An 18,881-nucleotide genomic window follows, 5' to 3' on the forward strand; every position below is an offset into this window, starting at 1 on the left:
ACTTTTTATATTTGTAATTTATATTACTTTAACTTGTATTATGCCAAATAAAAAATGTATCATCCACTCAAAATGTTAAATAATTTGAAAGTATTTTATATAGTTTATATCTAAAAACATATAGCACAACTTTAATATTCATAATAAATACGAAAATTTAATATTCATAATAAATACTCATAAATATAAATATGACTATTTTAATTATTAATTATAAGCAAATTAATATGGATGGACATTTCTGGGCTTTAGGGAACAACGAAAATGGTAGTCATCCATTAAAGTCGGCCAATAGTTCACCTCAGGTCAACTGCTCAAGGTATTAATAGAAAGAATTATATCTCAATATAGACAGCCAAGAGACAAAAGCGTGTTAGTAGAAAGAATAAAATCTCCATATACCCATCCAAGAGACAAAAGGGAGTTTCTGAGGTAACACTCAATTTCTAAGCAACATTCACTTACCGAATCTCTCATCATTGCCAATAATGGAAGATTTTCTGAATGTTCCTACTGATATCCAACGGCAAGTGTTGTTGCGCGCTCCTTACATATCACATGATGAGTTGAAGGATGTGTGCAGAAGCTGGAAGGAAATGATCTGTAGTCCCCGGTTCTATGAGGACAGAAAGACCTATGGCACGAGCCAACATTTGATATGTCTTATTCAATCAAATCTCACTCCCGCTGTTTATGGAATAACAGTGTACGACCCTGTGGAGAAGACGTGGGAAAGGACACCACCTATTCCTTTTGATCGTATTCCATTTGCGATCGTGTTGGTTTGTGTGAATGAAAAGCTTGTCGTGTTTGGAGGATGTTTTATCGAAACTGAGATGTGGGTGAGGTTGGACGTTGTTGTCTTCATCTATGATTTTGTGTCCAAAAAATGGCGCCGCGGCTCCAACATACCCACTAGTCGTATCAACTTTGCTTCTGCAGTTTCTTCTTCGAAAGGACTTATCTACGTCGCTGGTGGCGAAGATGAGAATGGCAACTCTCTGTCCACTGTGGAAGCTTACGACGTGGAAGAAGACAGGTGGGAAATCTTGCCTCCCATGACTCAAAACCGCTGTGAATCTGCGGGCGTTTACCTGGACGGGAAATTTATGGTGATAAGTGGAAAGCCATCTGGTGGAGCAGTCGCAGCCTTAAGTAGCGCGGAAGTTTTTGATGAGGAGACGGGCGGTTGGCAGACGCTGGAAAACATGTGGAGTTTACGAAGGCGTATTATGAAGCAGGATTCCGATGTTGTCTGTATATGTGAGAACCTGTACGTGATCGTTTCAAAACAAGTGATGAAGTATGATGCTGAGAAAAATGCGTGGATGCCTGTAGCTTCTGTTCCACAAAATTTAGAATTTATTTTCTGTGCTGCACCGTGGCGTGAGTGGATTTTTGTAAGTGGCGTTAATGAGAAAGATTATCCGATCACCTATTTCTTTCAGCCGTCAACTGGGCAGTGGAAGGCTATTGAAGCAGGGCAAGTGTTTCCTCGTTATCCTTGTCCTTTTGTATCAGCTGTAACCCTCGAAATCTGAATATTCCCTTCTCTTCCATATGTTTTATATTTCGCATCATAAATAATGTTTAGTCATTTTTAAATGGTAATATTGAAATTGCGTTTATGTTATTTGATCTCTCGGACTCTGACTAGCGTCCTTCACTTATTTTGCTTTAATTATGAACCGTAATTTAATCCCATTTTGAAAAGGAGCGATTATCATTAATCTCTAATCCCATTTTGAAAAGGAGCGATTATCATTAATCTCTAAGACTTGTTCTTTAAACAAATTTAACTTTGGGACAATTAATGTTATGCCCCTTACTGTGATATATAGAGTTTGGTTGTTCTATTTTTTTTATATAGCATTACAATATATTCAAGAACTTACAGGAGGTTCCCCTGCAAAAACATTACCCATAACATTCGAGCATTAATGGTGTCTCTGTAATAAACTTCATTGTTATCATTCATGAAGTCATGGACATATGGAAGGTACAATATGCAATTTTGACTCTTTTCTCTAACGGTTAAGATGAATCGACTTTGAATTAGGTACAACGTCTTTGTTGATAGATTACGAGTGTAAGATAATTCTCTTTATAAGGATTTGTGAGTTTCCATTGGTAATCCCACTTTATAGGCATTTTCAAGGAGAACTCAAATAATAAGTGATGAGAGAATCTGAACATTAAATTCCAAATTTTACAAGAACTACAAATAACTTCATATTAGAACCATCGCAATATAACCACCTATAAAAACTACATTGTTTTCGAATAACATATTATTTTATGTTTTTCTTAACAAATCATATTTAATCTACACTTTCCTCGAAAATTATCCATCTCAGATTCCTTTAACATGAAGTGAGAGGATCTAGAAATAACTATGAATAAAAAGAGAACTATGACCCTATCAAGTAAAATGCGGGCTTCATTCAGGAGATCTAGATTCCAAACTAAATACATTTCACAATATTGCCAATTACATAAGACTACTATGGGACATCATTTTGAAAATCCTATATTTCGCATTTAATATATGCCTAGAAATAATTAAACGGAATTTTGACGAGTTTTATAGTAATATTTTGTATAAGAATCTCTTAAATTTAATTAACTTTCAAGGTCTTTTGAATTATATTATTACAATGAGGATATATTTTTCCAATTATTAATTATTATAATATTATGTTTTATATTTACTATAATTATTATAATATAATATTTTATATATATATTTTTTTTTTCTGGTAACTATATGTATAGAATATTTGTACTAGCTATGGATTATGAAACATAACTTTGCTAATATCCACTAGTTTGTGTTTATGGAGAAAAAAGGCATCAACTAGGTGTTTGGTCAATTTAGTGTGATCTAAATTGCTATTTATAATGTCAATCCGGGGTTCGTAAACTGACGAAGTGAAGTGTCGTTTTTGTTTTTTTTTTAAGTTTGTTTTTGGATTTATCTTTTCCTAATGTGAGATGATGAAAATGTGATAAAGCAAGTGGAATATGGATGATTATGGTGATTTCTAAGTGGTTTTTCAAAACTTAAAAGAAAGCAAGCTTTAAAGTGACTGAAATGAAATCAATTCTTAAAAAGATATAAAGACATCAAACAATGAACTAATGACATCGGCCCAGTATCTTTGTTGCTGAATGAAAATGAAAATGAAATCTACACTAAACTCAATTAAAAATAAGAACAACTAATCCACACTATTTCAACTCTTCAACTCAATCTTCCTTGTGAAAAGATATCATGAAATGTTAAGCAATGTGAAATCTAAAAGAAGTTAAACTGCATAAAAGAAGCTAATCACACTACTTTAACTCTCTTGACCTTTTGCCTTTCAGCTTAATTTACCCTGTGAGAAACAATCATGAACAAGTCAAGCAATGTAAGGTCTAAAGTCTAAAGCAAGCTAAATCAAGCTATAATGAGTTATATTCTGGTTCCTAATAAAGTTACTTGATTATAGAAAGAAACCATCAACAGATGAATAACATGATATCTAAGAACAGAAAATAAATGTACTAATCAAGGAAATGACAGTACTGGAAATCAAACTTCAGAAAACAAGAGTCAGGGACAAAGACAAGATGATCTCGTATGCCAATAGTGATAAAAAGAAAAGGTGAAAAATTGCCCCGGGCTGCCTAAGAAAACCTGCAGAAAACACTGATCAGTTCTAACCATAAAAGAGCAGCAATGAAAATGTAAATCAACAGAAATCAAAAAGCTTTGTTATGTACAGCTAATATACATGAAGAAATAAAATGCAACACTTAAATGACAACTGTACAGCTAATATACATGAACAGGAAAAAAATAATGCAAGAGTTAAAAGACAACTGTACAAGGCTTCATTAAGCAGGGGCCCTCTGCCACTTCAACCAATTCAACGAACAGCTACACGCGGAAGTCTAAACCAGTCTTCTCATATATTAAACAACAACGTAAAAGTGCAGTGGGGAAATACAACAACGTTGAATTACATTAACAAAAGATTAATTTTTTCAGCGTTCATGGATGCGTTATTTATAAGGAAAGAGAATTAAACAGATTAACTAAATCTACGCTATTAACCACGCTGCTAGAGACACGTAAATCCTCCTCAGCCCGGATCTAGGTAACTGTCATCATGTTTATTAAATCCGAGAGGTATGGTTGTTGGATTCATGCTACCAGGATGTCTTCGTGGCTAAAGACTGTGCCACGTAGCTTCACGTGCTCAAAAACGGAGCTACGCAGAGTCGTGCCACCGCTGAACACTTCCGTTGACTGTCCTTTTCCCCCCGTTTGATCCCGGGCTTTTATGGCCGTGCTGGATGATCTGAAGGGACACGATCCATGTCCTTGACTCCTGGAACTTGCCCATGTGGCTCATTCCTTCAGAGGACACCTGTAGCATGGTGTTTGACAAAACGGCTGCGGAATCCTGTGTTGGCTGCAGAATCCTGGGTCGGCTGCGGAAACCTGTGTCGGCTGCGGAAACTGAGAAGCTTCTGCAGCTGTCTGAACAAAATTCTAAACCAAACAACAGTCATCAGCGTAGTTAGAAAATCATGTCAAAATCTCCTTTTTAAACTAAAATACAATGATTTAATCAGCTAGGTGGATGAAATGAGTGGAAAAAGAAGGCTGAGAGGGTGTATAGGAAAGTGCAGGTTCGAGGCTCAACATACCCCCACTGTGAAGGTGTTGCATGTCCTCATGCAACCAAAACTTAGTTATTTTCCTTTAATCCATGTGCTCTGAGGCTTCTGCAAGAACATCTAGCCCTCTTCTCTTTCTCTTTGATGCTAAAACAGTCCTTGGTTTCCTGACTAGACATTTGAACTTAAGATTAATCAATGCCATGCTCAGATTTTTACACTTTCTCTTCAGCTTCCTGTTCTTCTTTTGCCACAGTCCTAAATGGAGCATAGTGTTATCATGGACAATCTTGTCTACCTTACTCTGCTCTTTGAGTGCTTCGTTTTCCTGTTTAATGTGCCTATTTAGGACTTCCAATTCAAACACTTCCTGTTTTAAAGACTGTACTTGTGCATCAAGTGGCAAGGTGGTGCTTGGTCCTGCAGCTGAGTGTTCCAAGGACTTTAGGTAGTTGTATACCTCTTGCTGATTAGGATCTAGTTCTGGTGTCTTTCTTGGGCTAGGCTCAAAATCAAAATCTGGTGGAGGAGGAAGACTATCCTCTCTTTCTGGCTGAAAAGGGCTTTCATCACGTGGAGGACTTGGCTCAATGTCTGGCTGAGCTGGACCTTTTTCAGGTGTTTCTTCACCTAAATCAATAAGTGTGATTGTTTTTCTTGGGTTACACTTTTCTTTCCTTTTAGCCTACTGCTCCTCCTCACATGTGGACTAGTGCTCTTTTCCTGTGCACTTTGTTTTCCTTTTTGTTTCTTTGCTATGGCAGCAGCTTGAAGATGTGCTAATCTTTCTGCCAAAGTTTGAGATTCTTCCTCTATGGATGGTTTAGGGGATGGATAGGTTTCTTGAATGATTACTTTGCCCTTGTCCTTCTTCTGTTTCTTGTTTTTACCTCCCTCTTCTTCTTCTTTCTGAATAGTTTCCTGAATGTCTATTATAGGAGAGTCTTGTGCTGTAATATTCTTTTCTTTCCTTCTACTTCTCTTTGGAATTTTTGGGGGACTGCTTCGAGAGGCTTCAGTCAGTTCTTGGAAGTGGTTTCTTGTCAAAAAAATTTCCCAAGTATCCTTAGTGTTTTTCAACTGTTCTTCAATAAGGATTTTTATGAACCCGTGATGGTAAAGATGGGGTTCAATATTACCTACGTGTTTTTGAACAGTAAAGCTCATTTTCTTCAAGCTTGATAACAGAAAATACGGCAAATTAAGGGTATAAACTTCCATAAAATTCATCATTAGCCTGGCATGATACATGTACATGGAGCCAAAATGACCCTCGCATGTGATAAATTTCTGAATAAGTAATAGCAGAGGGGACCATTCTTCTTTTATTGTATGCACAGGGATTCCTTTTGTAAATACAGAGGTATCCATACCTGGGTTTTGTAGCATTGTTCTCTATATTTGATCTTCCACACTTCTGTTTTTGAACCACCTTTCACCTTCTTGCGGAAGACTTGTTGCAGCTGCTATTGTGGCCTCGGTCACTGTAAATTTCAGGTCTCCAACCTCCACTGTTTGTCCATTAAAAGACCTTGCAAAAGATTTAGTCACTTCTTTGTTATAGCCCCTGAACTTTTGAATGAATCTCAGCCACCTTGCTTTCTTCAACGACTCCTTCGTTTGAGGATAACCCTCCAGGTATTTTGCTCCTTCTGGTTCAGCTCTTAGCAGTTTTCCCATCCTCGGCTTTAAATTCCGACTGGAAATTCTACTGCGTATGACGGTTCTGAAAAAAATGGCTGATTACGGGGTTCTTAGGGTAACTGGAGTGGCTGTAATCGAGGTTCGGAATGTATGTGGTGACTATGGCCAGGGTTTGGAGCAAGCCGTAATGGATACAGCGGAAATGGAGAACAGGGAATGGTATGAGTACCGAGGGAGTAAACAGTAACGAGTTCAACATCGAATGCATGCGGGAGTGAAGTGATAAATGGGTAGAATAACGGCTGAGTCCCTTTGGGATCGGATGACTTGCGCACACGTCTCAGCAGACAGCTGCGGGAATTATGGTGAAGGAGAGTCGTAGTACAGTCGGTCACGTCTCCAAAGTACGGCCAATAAATGGGAGAGCAGTCCATAAATTTAGAATGATTATGGGACCGTTAGAAATGAATAAGGTGTATATGGAATGACATCGTGGAAGAGGAGTGGTATGGGGCTTGCCGTATCAAATCATTGCATTTAGTGGAACTTGCCATGGTTTAATAACTATGCATAATAATGACATTGAATTGTTATTTGGTAGAGATTTTTGATCATACCTTTGGAAGTTTATCATTTCTTGATTAAGGCTTCTGACCCATGGTTGTTCTTTGATCTTGAAGATGCCCCATGTCTTTGCTGCACTTGGTGATGATGACACTAACCTTTTACTGTGATTTTTTTGAAAACAGAGTGATGCCGGCTGTAAAGACAGAGTGATGATGGCTGCGGAAATTGTTTCTAGCTGCGGAAACTGGTTCTGGCTGCGAAAACGGTTTCCAGCTGCAGAAACTAAGACAACACCCCTTTTTACTGCACAAAGATAGTTAGAGAAGAACTAACTAAATAAAATAGTCCTGAGAGGGACTTTTATTGATGGAATGAAATGAAATGAGTGGAATGAGATGGAAATGAAGTGGAGTGAAGTGGAATGGAGATGAAAATGAGATGGAGGTGAAGTGAAATGACAAGTGAGCTGGAGTGAAGATGGAAAGAAAGAGAATTTTTTTTGGAAAATATAGAGTGTCAGGTGTCCCTGATTTTCACTCTACATTTTCTGTATAAGACTGCCAATCTATGATTGGTTTTCAGGCTTATACAAAAGATTATTTTTTTTTTTTCTCTTTTTTTTTTTTTTCAACTGAAAGAAACAAAGACTAGGCTGATGGAGGAGAAGGATTCCTCTCCACCAGCCTCATTGCAGAATTTTCTTGAAATATTTTGACAAAGTCCTCTTTTGAGAGTGGCTTATGATAAATTTTCAATCGGTGGCCATTCACAATAAGAGGAGTTTGAAACTCATCAATGGTCTTGACTCGAACTGCTCCATTACTAAAGACTTCGTCAATCTCATATGGTCCAAGCCAATGAGTCTGAAATTTTCCTTTGAAGTCTTTAAACTTGGAATAAAACAGTAACGCCCAATCTCCCTTTTGAAACTTTTTCTCTTTGATATATCTGTCATGCCACTTAGTTCTTTGGTGCTGAACTAGATCAGTCCTTAAAATTGCATCTTGTCTTATTTCATCTAGCTCATTCAGCTGCTCCATTCTGTGCTTTTGGGCTTCTGATAAATTCATCCCCAACTGAACTGCCATCTTGAAGGTCTTGACTTGAAACTCAATGGGGAGCAGGACTTCTTTCCCATAAACAAGTTCATAGGGAGAATGTCCTGTTGTATTCCTCCATGTAGTTCTATAGGCCCATAAGGCTTGAGGAAGCCTTTCTGCCCAATCTCTTCTATGTAGATGAACAGTTTTGGTGATGATGTTCTCAAGGACTTTGTTTGTAGACTCCACTTGGCCATTTGCTTGCGGATGGTACGGAGTAGATTTTCTATGCTTGATTTTGTATTCCTCCATCAGCTTCTCCATCAAATTAGATGTGAGTTGACTTCCCTGATCTGTTACAATTTCTCTTGGGACACCAAAACGAGTAAAAATATCCCCAAAAAGAAATTGAACAACTGAATTTTCAGTGGCAGAAGGCAATGCCTTGGCTTCTATCCATTTAGTAACATAATTAGTGCAAACTAATATATACTTCTTTTGTTTAGATGGTGGATTAATAGATCCAATGAAATCTAAAGCCCATTTTTCAAAGGGTTCGATGAGTACATGTGGCTGTAATGGCATTTCATTTGAAAGAGTTGGTCTCCCAATTCTTTGGCAGCTGTCACACCTCCTGACATATTGTTTTGCATCTTTGAAGAGAGAAGGCCAATAATATCCTAAAGAAAGGATTTTATAAGTTGTCCTCTTGTCAGCGAAGTGCCCACCGCATGGCTCATCATGACATGCCTTGAGGATGTCAGGCATTTCATCTTCTCGAACACATCTTCTGATCACACAGTCTAGCCCTGTTTTGAACAATTCATTAGAAATCCATGAATAACTCGAACTCTCCTGAATAATTCTCCTCCTTTCAATAGGAAACAAATGTGGAGGTAGTTTCCCTGTAACCAAATAATTAGCGATATGTGCATACCAAGGAATTTTAGTAGTTATTGCAAACAAATAGTCATCTGGAAACTTATCCTCTACAGGAGAATCTTCGTTAGTATTTTGAATTCTAGAGAAGAAATCAGCTACTGTATTTTGTTTCCCTGGTCTATCTAACACAGTAATATTGAATTCTTGTAAAAGTAAAAGTCATCTTGTAACTCTGCCATTAGTAACATGTTTGTTCATGAGATATCTAATTGCAGAATGATCAGTATGGACAAAAGTTTCATAGCCTGTTATATAATGTCTAAACTTGTTGATTGCATGAACAACAACGAAGAACTCTTTTTCAGTCACAGTATAATTTAACTTAGTGGGAGTCGAATTTTTACTGGTGTAGTAAATGGCATAAGGAACTAAATCCTTTTGACCCAACACAGCTCCTAGATCTGTATATGAAGCATCTGTAGAAATATGGAAAGGAAGTTTCCAATTTGGCCCTCTCAAAATGGGTGCTTCAGATATTCTTGTTTTTAAAGTTTCAAATGCATATTGACAGTCAGGATCCCACTTGAATTCACAGTCTTTTGTAAGTAATTTGAAGAGTGGAGATGCTATCTTAGTGAAGTTTTCAATAAATCTTCTATAATATCCAGTAAATCCAAGAAAACTTTTAACATCTCTTTGACAATTTGGAATAGGCAACTTGGAGATGACTTCAACTTTTGATCTATCAATTTTAATCCCATCTCCTGAAATATGATGTCCTAAAACAATCCCTTCAGTAAACATCATAAAACATTTTTCATGACTTAATGAAAGGTTTGTTTCTTTACATCTTATAAGGACTTTTTCCAAATTCTCTAATGCCTCTTCAAATGAATTACCATAAACTGTAAAATCATCCATATAAACCTCTACACAATCATGAATTAGATCAGAAAAGATTCCTAGTACTGCCCTTTGAAATGTTGCGGGTGCATTACATAATCCAAAAGGAAGTACTCGGTAAGAAAAAGTTCCCCATGGACAAGTAAATGTGGTCTTGTCCTGATCTTCAGGTGCTACCTGAATCTGATTGTAACCACTAAAACCATCCAAAAATGAGAAATACTTTTTGTCTGCTAGAGTATCTAATACCTAATCAATAAAGGGTAAAGGAAAGTGATCCTTCAAAGTTGCTTTGTTTAATTCCCTGTAATCAATGCAAACCCTCCATCTACCATTCTTTTTAGGTACTATAACCAAGGGAGAAACCCATCGGCTATCTGAAATTGGATAAATGAAGTTTACATTAAGTAACTTTTGGAGCTCTTCTTTCACTATCTCCCGAAGGTTTGGATTCATCCTTCTTTGAGGTTGTCTGATTGGCCTACTGTTTTCCTCAATGTAGATGTGATGAATGCAAGTCTTAGGGTCAATACCTTTCATATCGGTATACTCCCATGCAAATGCAGTAGAATGTTTTTGCAAGATTTTGGTTAGCTCTTCCTGTTGTGATTTTTCCAAGTTTTTGTTGATATTCAATGTTTTTCCTGGAAAAATCTCAATGGCAGAACTACCAAATTCTTCCATAGAGAAAAGAGACATTTGTCTAGATGATAGACACTCGATGTCAGAATCCCACTGAAATTGTGTGTGGTCATATTATGAAGATGGTTCAAAGTTTTCTAATGTGTTCAGAATTTGACTATCTTCACTGATCTCAGAAATGGTAAAGACAGGTTGTATAGTATCTTCATCATCAACCCACTCATTATCTCCTATTTTTGTAATTGCTTTTGCTGGAGGATACAGATTGAACTTCTTTGTCGAATTACCATCAGAAATATACATATCCCCAGACCTACAACTTATGAAAGCATCAGCTGTGGCTAGCCAAGGTCTTCCTAAAATAAGAGGATGTCCTCCTAGATTACTCTTGGGAGTTAAAATCATGAAATCCACTGGATATTCCCAAGAGTCTAAGGAGACTAGAATGTCTTCTAATACACCATCTGGTTTGATAATTGATCGATCTGCAAGTTGCAATAAAGTAGGTGTAAAGAGAAGGTTAGGAAGTTTTAGATGTTCCATAGTCTGTCTACTCATGATGTTGATAGAAGCCCTTAAATCAATCAAAGTATTTGGTATTTCTACCCCATTGATATGTGTTTTGACAATTGGACTACCGGGATCTACATATTTCTGCATAGTAATTTTTCCCATCATGATATCTGCAATTTTCCCTACCAAGTGGATTCTTCTGGTATCTCTTGGTTTCCTTCCTGGTCTTTTAAGGCACAACTCCTTTATTGTTTTTGCTAGAATAGGAATCTCTTTAATGGCTTGTAACAAGGGAATCTTGATACAGACATTCTTCAATTCATCTAGAAAATTATAGTCAGGCAACCAAATTTGTTTTTCCACTCCTTTGTCAATTTGTAATCTTTCAGGAAAAGGAGGTGTGGATAAAGATGCAGGTTGCTCAACTATGGGAGTTGTGGGGGTTAACTCTTTTTCCTTTTCTTTTTGAGTACTTGGGTTTTGAAGAGATGCTTCAGAACCCTTATTGGCTTCAAGAGAATCTTCCTCAAAAATGCTTTGCTTTTGAGCATTTATAGAAGGCTTATCTAAGACTCTACCTGATCTGAGTTGTACATCATTGAGAGGAACAATCATATAGGCAGGAAATTGTTGACCTTCCATCATGTAAGCATTTTGAGGGTTTTTGTTATTGGGGTTTGGCAATGGCTGAGAGGGAAGTTGATTTGACTTTTGTTGGAATGGAAGCAAGAGTTGAGAATTTGGATTCTGTTGAGAAGGTTGTTGTGGAAATGGCAATGATAGTTGTGGATTTTGATTTGGAAGTTGTGGAGCTTGTTGGTTTTGAAAAGATGGGGGATATTGATAAAATTGAGCAAATCTCCCATAAGGATTTTGCATACCTTGTACCCATGATTGAAAAGTATTTTGAGGTTGGGACCAAGGTTGTTGCCAAGGATTCCAATTTGGTGGGGGTTGAAAATTCATAGAGTTGCTAAACCCTTGATTTTGTTGCCCCTGCCAAGGTCTCCTTGCAACAAAACAGAGAGATTCAATTGTATTTGGATCTTCTTGAAATACAGCTTTGAGCCCAGGAATTGAAGGACAATCCTTGGTCTCATGATTCTCTGAACAAATTACACATATTTCTACAACTTTTGCATCCAAGGGACATTCCCTTAGAGCATGTTTCTTCCTACACTTTGGGCAAAAGATGGCCAAAGCCTCAGCTTCTGCTTTCTGCTTATTGTGAATCTTAAGGGTGTCTAGTTTCTCACTAAGACTCCCTAAGATGTCAGTTTTGAATTCATCAAGCATGTTGCCAATCTCAGCCCTACTTACTGATCTAGTTGCAGATTTATTTGCTCTGATGAGAGAAGGATCTCTAGGCCCTTTTTGAGTTTTAGATTTCCCCCTTGAGAGATGGACACATAACTCTGCTATATCAGAAAGTGGAAGTTGAGATATATCTCCCTTTCCCATCATGTTCAAAATATCTATCCATTCATCTCTAATGGCTTTTAATAGAAGGGATTTCAAGGTCTCCTCATCTAAGTTACTCATTTTTGCTCTTTTCAGGTTATATTGAAATCTTTCAAGTAACTCCTCCAAGTTTTCATCCTCTTTTTGCATCATTTTGAATACCTCATCCTTGTGATTGGTGGGCATACAATAGTCCAGGTACCTATCCAAAAATGCTTGTTTCATATCATTCCAAGACCTAATGGATTGAGTGAGTAATCCCATGAACCATTTGAAGGCTGCTCCTTTCAATGTTGAAGGAAACAATTTGAGTTTTTGAGAGTCTTCCAAATAATCATAAGTTCGACACGCGACCTCAAACTCAAATAGAAATGTTTCAGGGTCCTCATTCCTGAACCCATGGAAGTTTGGGAGGACAGATGGTGAGATGTTTTTCATTGTGGCTCGGGAGTCCTCATCGACTGTAGGAAATCTGAATGAGTTATCCCCATCCCTATTTCCCCCAATGTTACCTCTAACTCCTCCATTGTTTCCTCCTCCTCCTCTACCTCTACCTCTACCAAATCCAGTTGCTCCTTCCTCTGTCATGATAGTTTCCCTGGAGACTTCAGAGTCTTCTGGTTCTTCTACTAAGGGTAAATGAGAAGGAATTTCTCCCTCTTCTTCAGATGATTCTACTTCTTCAATTACAATTTGTCTCTCTGTAGAAGGAAGGAAAGGATCTCTTTCTAGTTTAGATTCGATGGAAGATGTGGGAGAGTCGACTCCTGCCTCTTGAATTCCAGGAATCCTAGGGCTATTAGTGTAAGTTGGAGATGATGGAGGTGTCTCTTGTCTATTCCTTAAAGTAGATGGAGTTGTAAAAATCGAACTCTTGGCTCTAGCTAAAAACCTTCCCCTAGAATCTCTTGCTCTATGCATGTCATTTTTTTTATTTTTCTTCAAGTCGGGCTAATAATTCTCTTTCTGATCTTCTAGGTCACTCTAGGTGCAAGAAGAGAGCATACTCAAGAAACTATTAAACCAATAACTTTCTCTTTTCTGATCCTCCAGATCACACTAAGTGCAAGAGGAGAGCATACTTTGAGAGGTTATCAATTTTCCTTTCTTGAAATTTTCTTGTTTTTTTTTTTTTAGAAATTGGCTACCTAATTTCACTTCCCCGGCAACGGCGCCAAAATGTTTGGTCAATTTAGTGTGATCTAAATTGGTATTTATAATTTCAACCCGGGGTTCGTAAACTGACGAAGTGAAGTGTACTATATGTACTAGATAACCATTTCCTTAGTCTTTTGTCGTTTTTGTTTTTTTTTTAAGTTTGTTTTTGGATTTATCTTTCCCTAATGTGAGATGATGAAAATGTGATAAAGCAAGTGGAATATGGATGATTATGGTGATTTCTAAGTGGTTTTTCAAAACTTAAAAGAAGGCAAGCTTTGAAGTGACTGAAATGAAATCAATTTTTAAAAAGAAATAAAGACATCAAACAATGAACTAATGACATCTGCCCAATATCTTTGTTGCTGAATGAAAATGAAAGTGAAATCTACACTAAACTCAATTAAAAATAAGAACAACTAATCCACACTATTTCAACTCTTGAACTCAATCTTCCTTGTGAAAAGATATCATGAAATGTTAAGCAATGTGAAATCTAAAAGAAGTTAAACTGCATAAAAGAAGCTAATCACACTACTTTAACTCTCTTGACCTTTTGCCTTTCAGCTTAATTTACCCTGTGAGAAACAATCATGAACAAGTCAAGCAATGTAAGGTCTAAAGTCTAAAGCAAGCTAAATCAAGCTATAATGAGTTATATTCTGGTTCCTAATAAAGTTACTTGATTATAGAAAGAAACCATCAACAGATGAATAACATGATATCTAAGAACAGAAAATAAATGTACTAATCAAGGAAATGACAGTACTGGAAATCAAACTTCAGAAAACAAGAGTCAGCGACAAAGACAAGATGATCTCGTATGCCAATAGTGATAAAAAGAAAAGGTGAAAAATTGCCCCGGGCTGCCTAAGAAAACCTGCAGAAAACACTGATCAGTTCTAACCATAAAAGAGCAGCAATGAAAATGTAAATCAACAGAAATCAAAAAGCTTTGTTATGTACAGCTAATATACATGATGAAATAAAACGCAGCACTTAAATGACAACTGTACAGCTAATATACATGAACAGGAAAAAAATAATGCAAGAGTTAAAAGACAACTGTACAAGGCTTCAGTAAGCAGGGGCCCTCTGCCACTTCAACCAATTCAACGAACAACTACACGCGGAAGTTTAAACCAGTCTTCTCATATATTAAACAACAACGTAAAAGTGCAGTCGGGAAATACAACAACATTGAATTACATTAACAAAAGATTATTTTTTTCAGCGTTCATGGACGCGTTATTTATAAGGAAAGAGAACTAAACAGATTAACTAAATCTACGCTATTAACCACGCTGCCAGAGACACGTAAATCCTCCTCAGCCCGGATCTAGGTAACTGTCATCATGTTTATTAAATCCGAGAGGTATGGCTGTTGGATTCGCGCTACCAGGATGTCTTCGTGGCTAAAGACTATGCCACGTAGCTTCATGTGCTCAAAAATAGAGCTACATAGAGCCGTGCCACCGCTGAACACTTCCGTTGACTATCCTTTGCCCCTGTTTGACCACGGGTTTTTGTGTCCGTGCTGGATGATCTGGAGGGACACGATCCATGTCCTTGACTCCTGGAACTTGCAGATGTTGCTCATTCCTTCAGAGGACACCTGTAGCATGGTGTTTGACAAAACGGTTGTGGAATCATGTGCTGGCTGTAGAATCCTGGGTCAGCTGTGGAAACCTGTGTCGGCTGCGGAAACTGAGAAGCTTCCGCAGCTGTCTGAACAAAATTCTAAACCAAACCACAGTCATCAACGTAGTTAGAAAATCATGTCAAAAGCTCCTTTTTAAACTAAAATACAATGATTTAATCAGCTAGGTGGATGAAATGAGTGGAAAAAGAAGGCTGAGAGGGTGTATAGGAAAGTGCAGGTTCGAGGCTCAACACTAGGTATGGATTATGGACCATAACTTTTTTAATATCCACTAGTTTGTGTTCATGGAGAAAAAAGGCATCAAGAGACCTGGTGTCACGCCCCCAAGCCTGCGGTAGTCTTTCAACCACTCTAGGCGAGGTGCGGCACCACCGAACACTTTCTTTTCACCAATACTTATGTTCGTGGACTACGCCTAACCACTTATTCCTACTTAGTTTGTGTTTCAGAACCAAGTATTATTAATGGTTCCTTTATACCAATGAACACCCATACACATTCATTAACATCAGCAATTATAAATGAAGAACACAATTGCACAGTATAAAGGGAGGGGCAATTCCTTGAACAATGAGTATGCCCGATAATATATTATACAATCTTTTACAAGTTACAAGCTTTAAAAGTATACTTGGAAACTCCAAGTTTCATACTTAGCCAAATTTACAATCTTTGGCAAACTCGGTTGCCTAGCTCGTCGGCGCCTCCGCACGGTCGCCGCACGACTCACCAACCCTTCGTTCACCTTGTCGCAGAATCATGTTGTTTGCCCAACATGGGTGCGCCTCCAAGTCGCCACACATGGGTGCCTCCACCTGAGACACACCTTTGTCCACATTCTCAACACTTCACCAAGTCACCGTGCACACATGTACGATAGGCGGGCGCTCACCCGAGTCACCCAAGAACCCATGTCAAGTCGTCGCACAAACTAGGCGCCCACACTTGCACTCCTTTCTCCAACCAGTGGGCAACCTTGCCCGCGCCCTTCACCCAAAACCAAGAACGACACTTAACTTCGTGCAGCCTTGCCTAAGAACGGGCGCATCATCCAAATTTGTGCCTTCACCTCTTGTGCATCCACCTTCTAGTTCTACGCCTTCTCTTGACATGAGCGAAGATGTTGTGTGTTGAGAGATGGCCGAAATGAGTCCAACACATCTCCAATATATACCAAAGGTAGGGTGAAGTCTTAGCTACCCAGCCGACTTGTCCAACGCCCCAACTCCATCGCAATCTCGCCCAAGATACATGTCAGCTTACCCATGTTCGTAGGTTGGCCTCCATACATTCAAACCCATGCCTCCACACATATAAACTCATCGCTCTTCCCTCCTACGCACTTCATTATACCTTCGCGTGCCAAGGTCAAGCTTGCACTTCAATTTTCCTTCGTCGCACTTCAAGCCGAGAGCGCTCAAGGATCGCAGGTCCTTACATCCTCATCCACCTGAAGTCATTGTCGTCCTCGACAACATACCATCCTGGTAGCCATCCACCAAGATCAACATCAATCTCTGTCTCATCCTCAGCCCATGATGTCAACTCCTCCACATACTGCAAACATCCCTACAACATATGTAGAACTCCCATCTTCATCATGTGTCATCCTCCTCCTGTGAACTGTCCTCCTCGTCTGCCTGATGTCAACATCTCTCTAGTACACTGCTAGCCCCCATGACTTGAACTAGTCGGGTGATCAATCCAACTGTCACGCTCAAATCATAAGAATATCCATCCTTATGCCTTCACCAATCTATCTCGGATTCTGCCACATCTCAGACTCACCAAGAATCTCTCCCATGCTCAGGTCCATGGAAACTCCATCCCATCTGCAACATGCCATGATGCTTGATTCCAAGCCATCCCTGCACCATCTGCCATACCTGCTCAACCTGTTTTAAAGGACTCACTGCCATGAGTAGCTAACAATGAGCCCCTTCTTTTTGTCATATAAGAAGATGTGGATGGAGTAGAGCCTGGAGGCTCACCCTCACTAATCATCCCAATCCATCTGTCAGGATCTTCTATCTCCATCCTCTGTAGATAAGTGACCCGATCCTCCTCTCGGACATTCGGCCTCACATATGCCTCATCATCATCATCATCATCCTCGACCACCCTTAGCCTTCTTGAAAAGTCTAAGATACTATCAGAAAGAGTCTTGATGACCAATGACTGCTCGGTAAGCTTTGTCTCAACCATAGACAACCGCTTACTCATATCTTCCATCTGCTTCTTGTCCTCCATCTGCATCACTGCCAACTTACAATCAGGCCTTGTCACTCCAATGGTTGGAACACCAATGGGTACATCTTCCCTTCCATCGTAAATGTATAGCCTCTTCAAATGTGGAACAATCATAGAATCGAATTGTTTAAAGAATTCCATTCCTAGCATAGCCTCATAGTCATCAATCCACACTATAGTGAAGTCGACCTTCCGTGTCCACTCACCTAGTGTTGTGTCGACTTTTTCAGCAACAATAAGAACACTATTAGGAGGAGAATTGACTGTCTTCATCTATGCCTTCACCGGTACAAATTTCAGTCCAATTCTTCTCGCAGTATCTTCACCCATGAAGTTGTGAGAAACCCCACTATCCACCATAGTGAGTATATCAGCACTCCCAACCTTCATCCGAACATACTCCAACTTGTTCCTCTCAAGATCCCTCTGAGAGATCACCTCTGTAGCAGTAGCACCACCAAATATTTGCATCATCCCCACAGAAGCTTCTTCATTCTTCGCATTAGATTGTGGAATTGCAACCACTTTCAGTCTAGAAGGGAAATTCTTCACCATATGCAGTCTAGCACATATCCAATAGTTCAAGGCTTTCTTTGTCTTCGAATTATCATCCGATTTCGAAGCATCATCCTTCTTCTTATATTTTGGCTTATCAGACTTCTTCTTCCTATCATCAGAAGTCTCATCATAATGCTCGACCAACCTATCCATAGCAGCAAAAGCTTCCTTAAGTGTTCTAATACTCTGCCTCTTCACTTCGTTATGCGCCCAAGGCTTCAATCCAATAATGAAATTGAACACCTTGTCCCTCTTTTCCATGTCAGGAAGATAAAAAACCACACTTGAAAACTCCCGTTGATATGTCTGAAAGTTCCCGGTCTACTTTATGAACTTTATTTTCATCCTTGCTTCCCATGTTTCATCCTGAGGACTGAAATGGGTCTGCAAAGCTTTCTTCATCTCATCCCATGAAGTAATGTCACCAGCATTGCCATTGGCAATCTGATCCATCCTCCTTCGCCACCACATCTTAGTATCTTTTGTCAAGATCTGAGTAGCTACCTTGACCTTCGTCTCATCATCAGATAGACCCAATCGTTCCAAGTATTGCTCCATGTCCCATAGAAAGTTACCAAGAGTCTTTGCACTTCTTGTACCATCGTAAGATTCTGGTTCCTTGAATTTCACATGAGGCACTCCTCCACCTGAGTTATGCCTCACGGCCTTCTTCAACACCATGATCTCATCTCTGGCTTCGTCAATAGATTTTCGCAAGCCCACGATCTCTGCAAGACCTTCGTCTCTTGCCTCTTCAAACTCCTTGACCCTTACTTCAAGTTGTGTACACAAAAGATCAGTGTACTCGTGTTGAGTCCAGAGTTCCTCAAGCTCTTCCCTCATTTTCGAATTGGCCTCTTGATCTCTCTCGATCAAGTCCATCTTCTTAGTCCAAAAAGCTTCCAAGTCCTCCATCTTCTCCAACACTT

The 18,881-nt window shown here is 38.8% G+C and overlaps 2 protein-coding genes across 2 annotated transcripts in view; both read left to right on the forward strand.

The window, feature by feature from the left end:
* Nucleotides 1-488: 488 nt before the first annotated feature.
* LOC149178557 (F-box/kelch-repeat protein SKIP20-like) lies at nt 489-1,541 on the forward strand. Its single transcript, XM_089422139.1, has one exon. It carries the CDS (start codon nt 489-491, stop codon nt 1,539-1,541), a length of 1,053 nt encoding a protein of 350 aa, XP_089278265.1.
* A 4,865-nt stretch (nt 1,542-6,406) lies between these two features.
* Nucleotides 6,407-18,881, forward strand: part of LOC149178558 (F-box/kelch-repeat protein At1g80440-like) — a 45,024-nt gene continuing 32,549 nt past the window's right edge. The window contains exon 1 of the mRNA XM_089422140.1: nt 6,407-6,534. Coding sequence (XP_089278266.1) covers nt 6,407-6,534 — 128 coding nt within the window. The remainder of the gene's footprint in view (nt 6,535-18,881) is intronic.

This window comes from Pinus tabuliformis, chromosome 4_1 (assembly GCF_031772625.1).
Source record: "Pinus tabuliformis cultivar Carrire ecotype Pingquan chromosome 4_1, CPIR1, whole genome shotgun sequence".
Lineage (NCBI taxonomy): Eukaryota > Viridiplantae > Streptophyta > Pinopsida > Pinales > Pinaceae > Pinus > Pinus tabuliformis.

Excerpts from the sequence above, each read along its gene's own strand:
- LOC149178557 (XM_089422139.1), top strand. The coding sequence starts at position 489 with ATGGAAGATTTTCTGAATGTTCCTACTGATATCCAACGGCAAGTGTTG.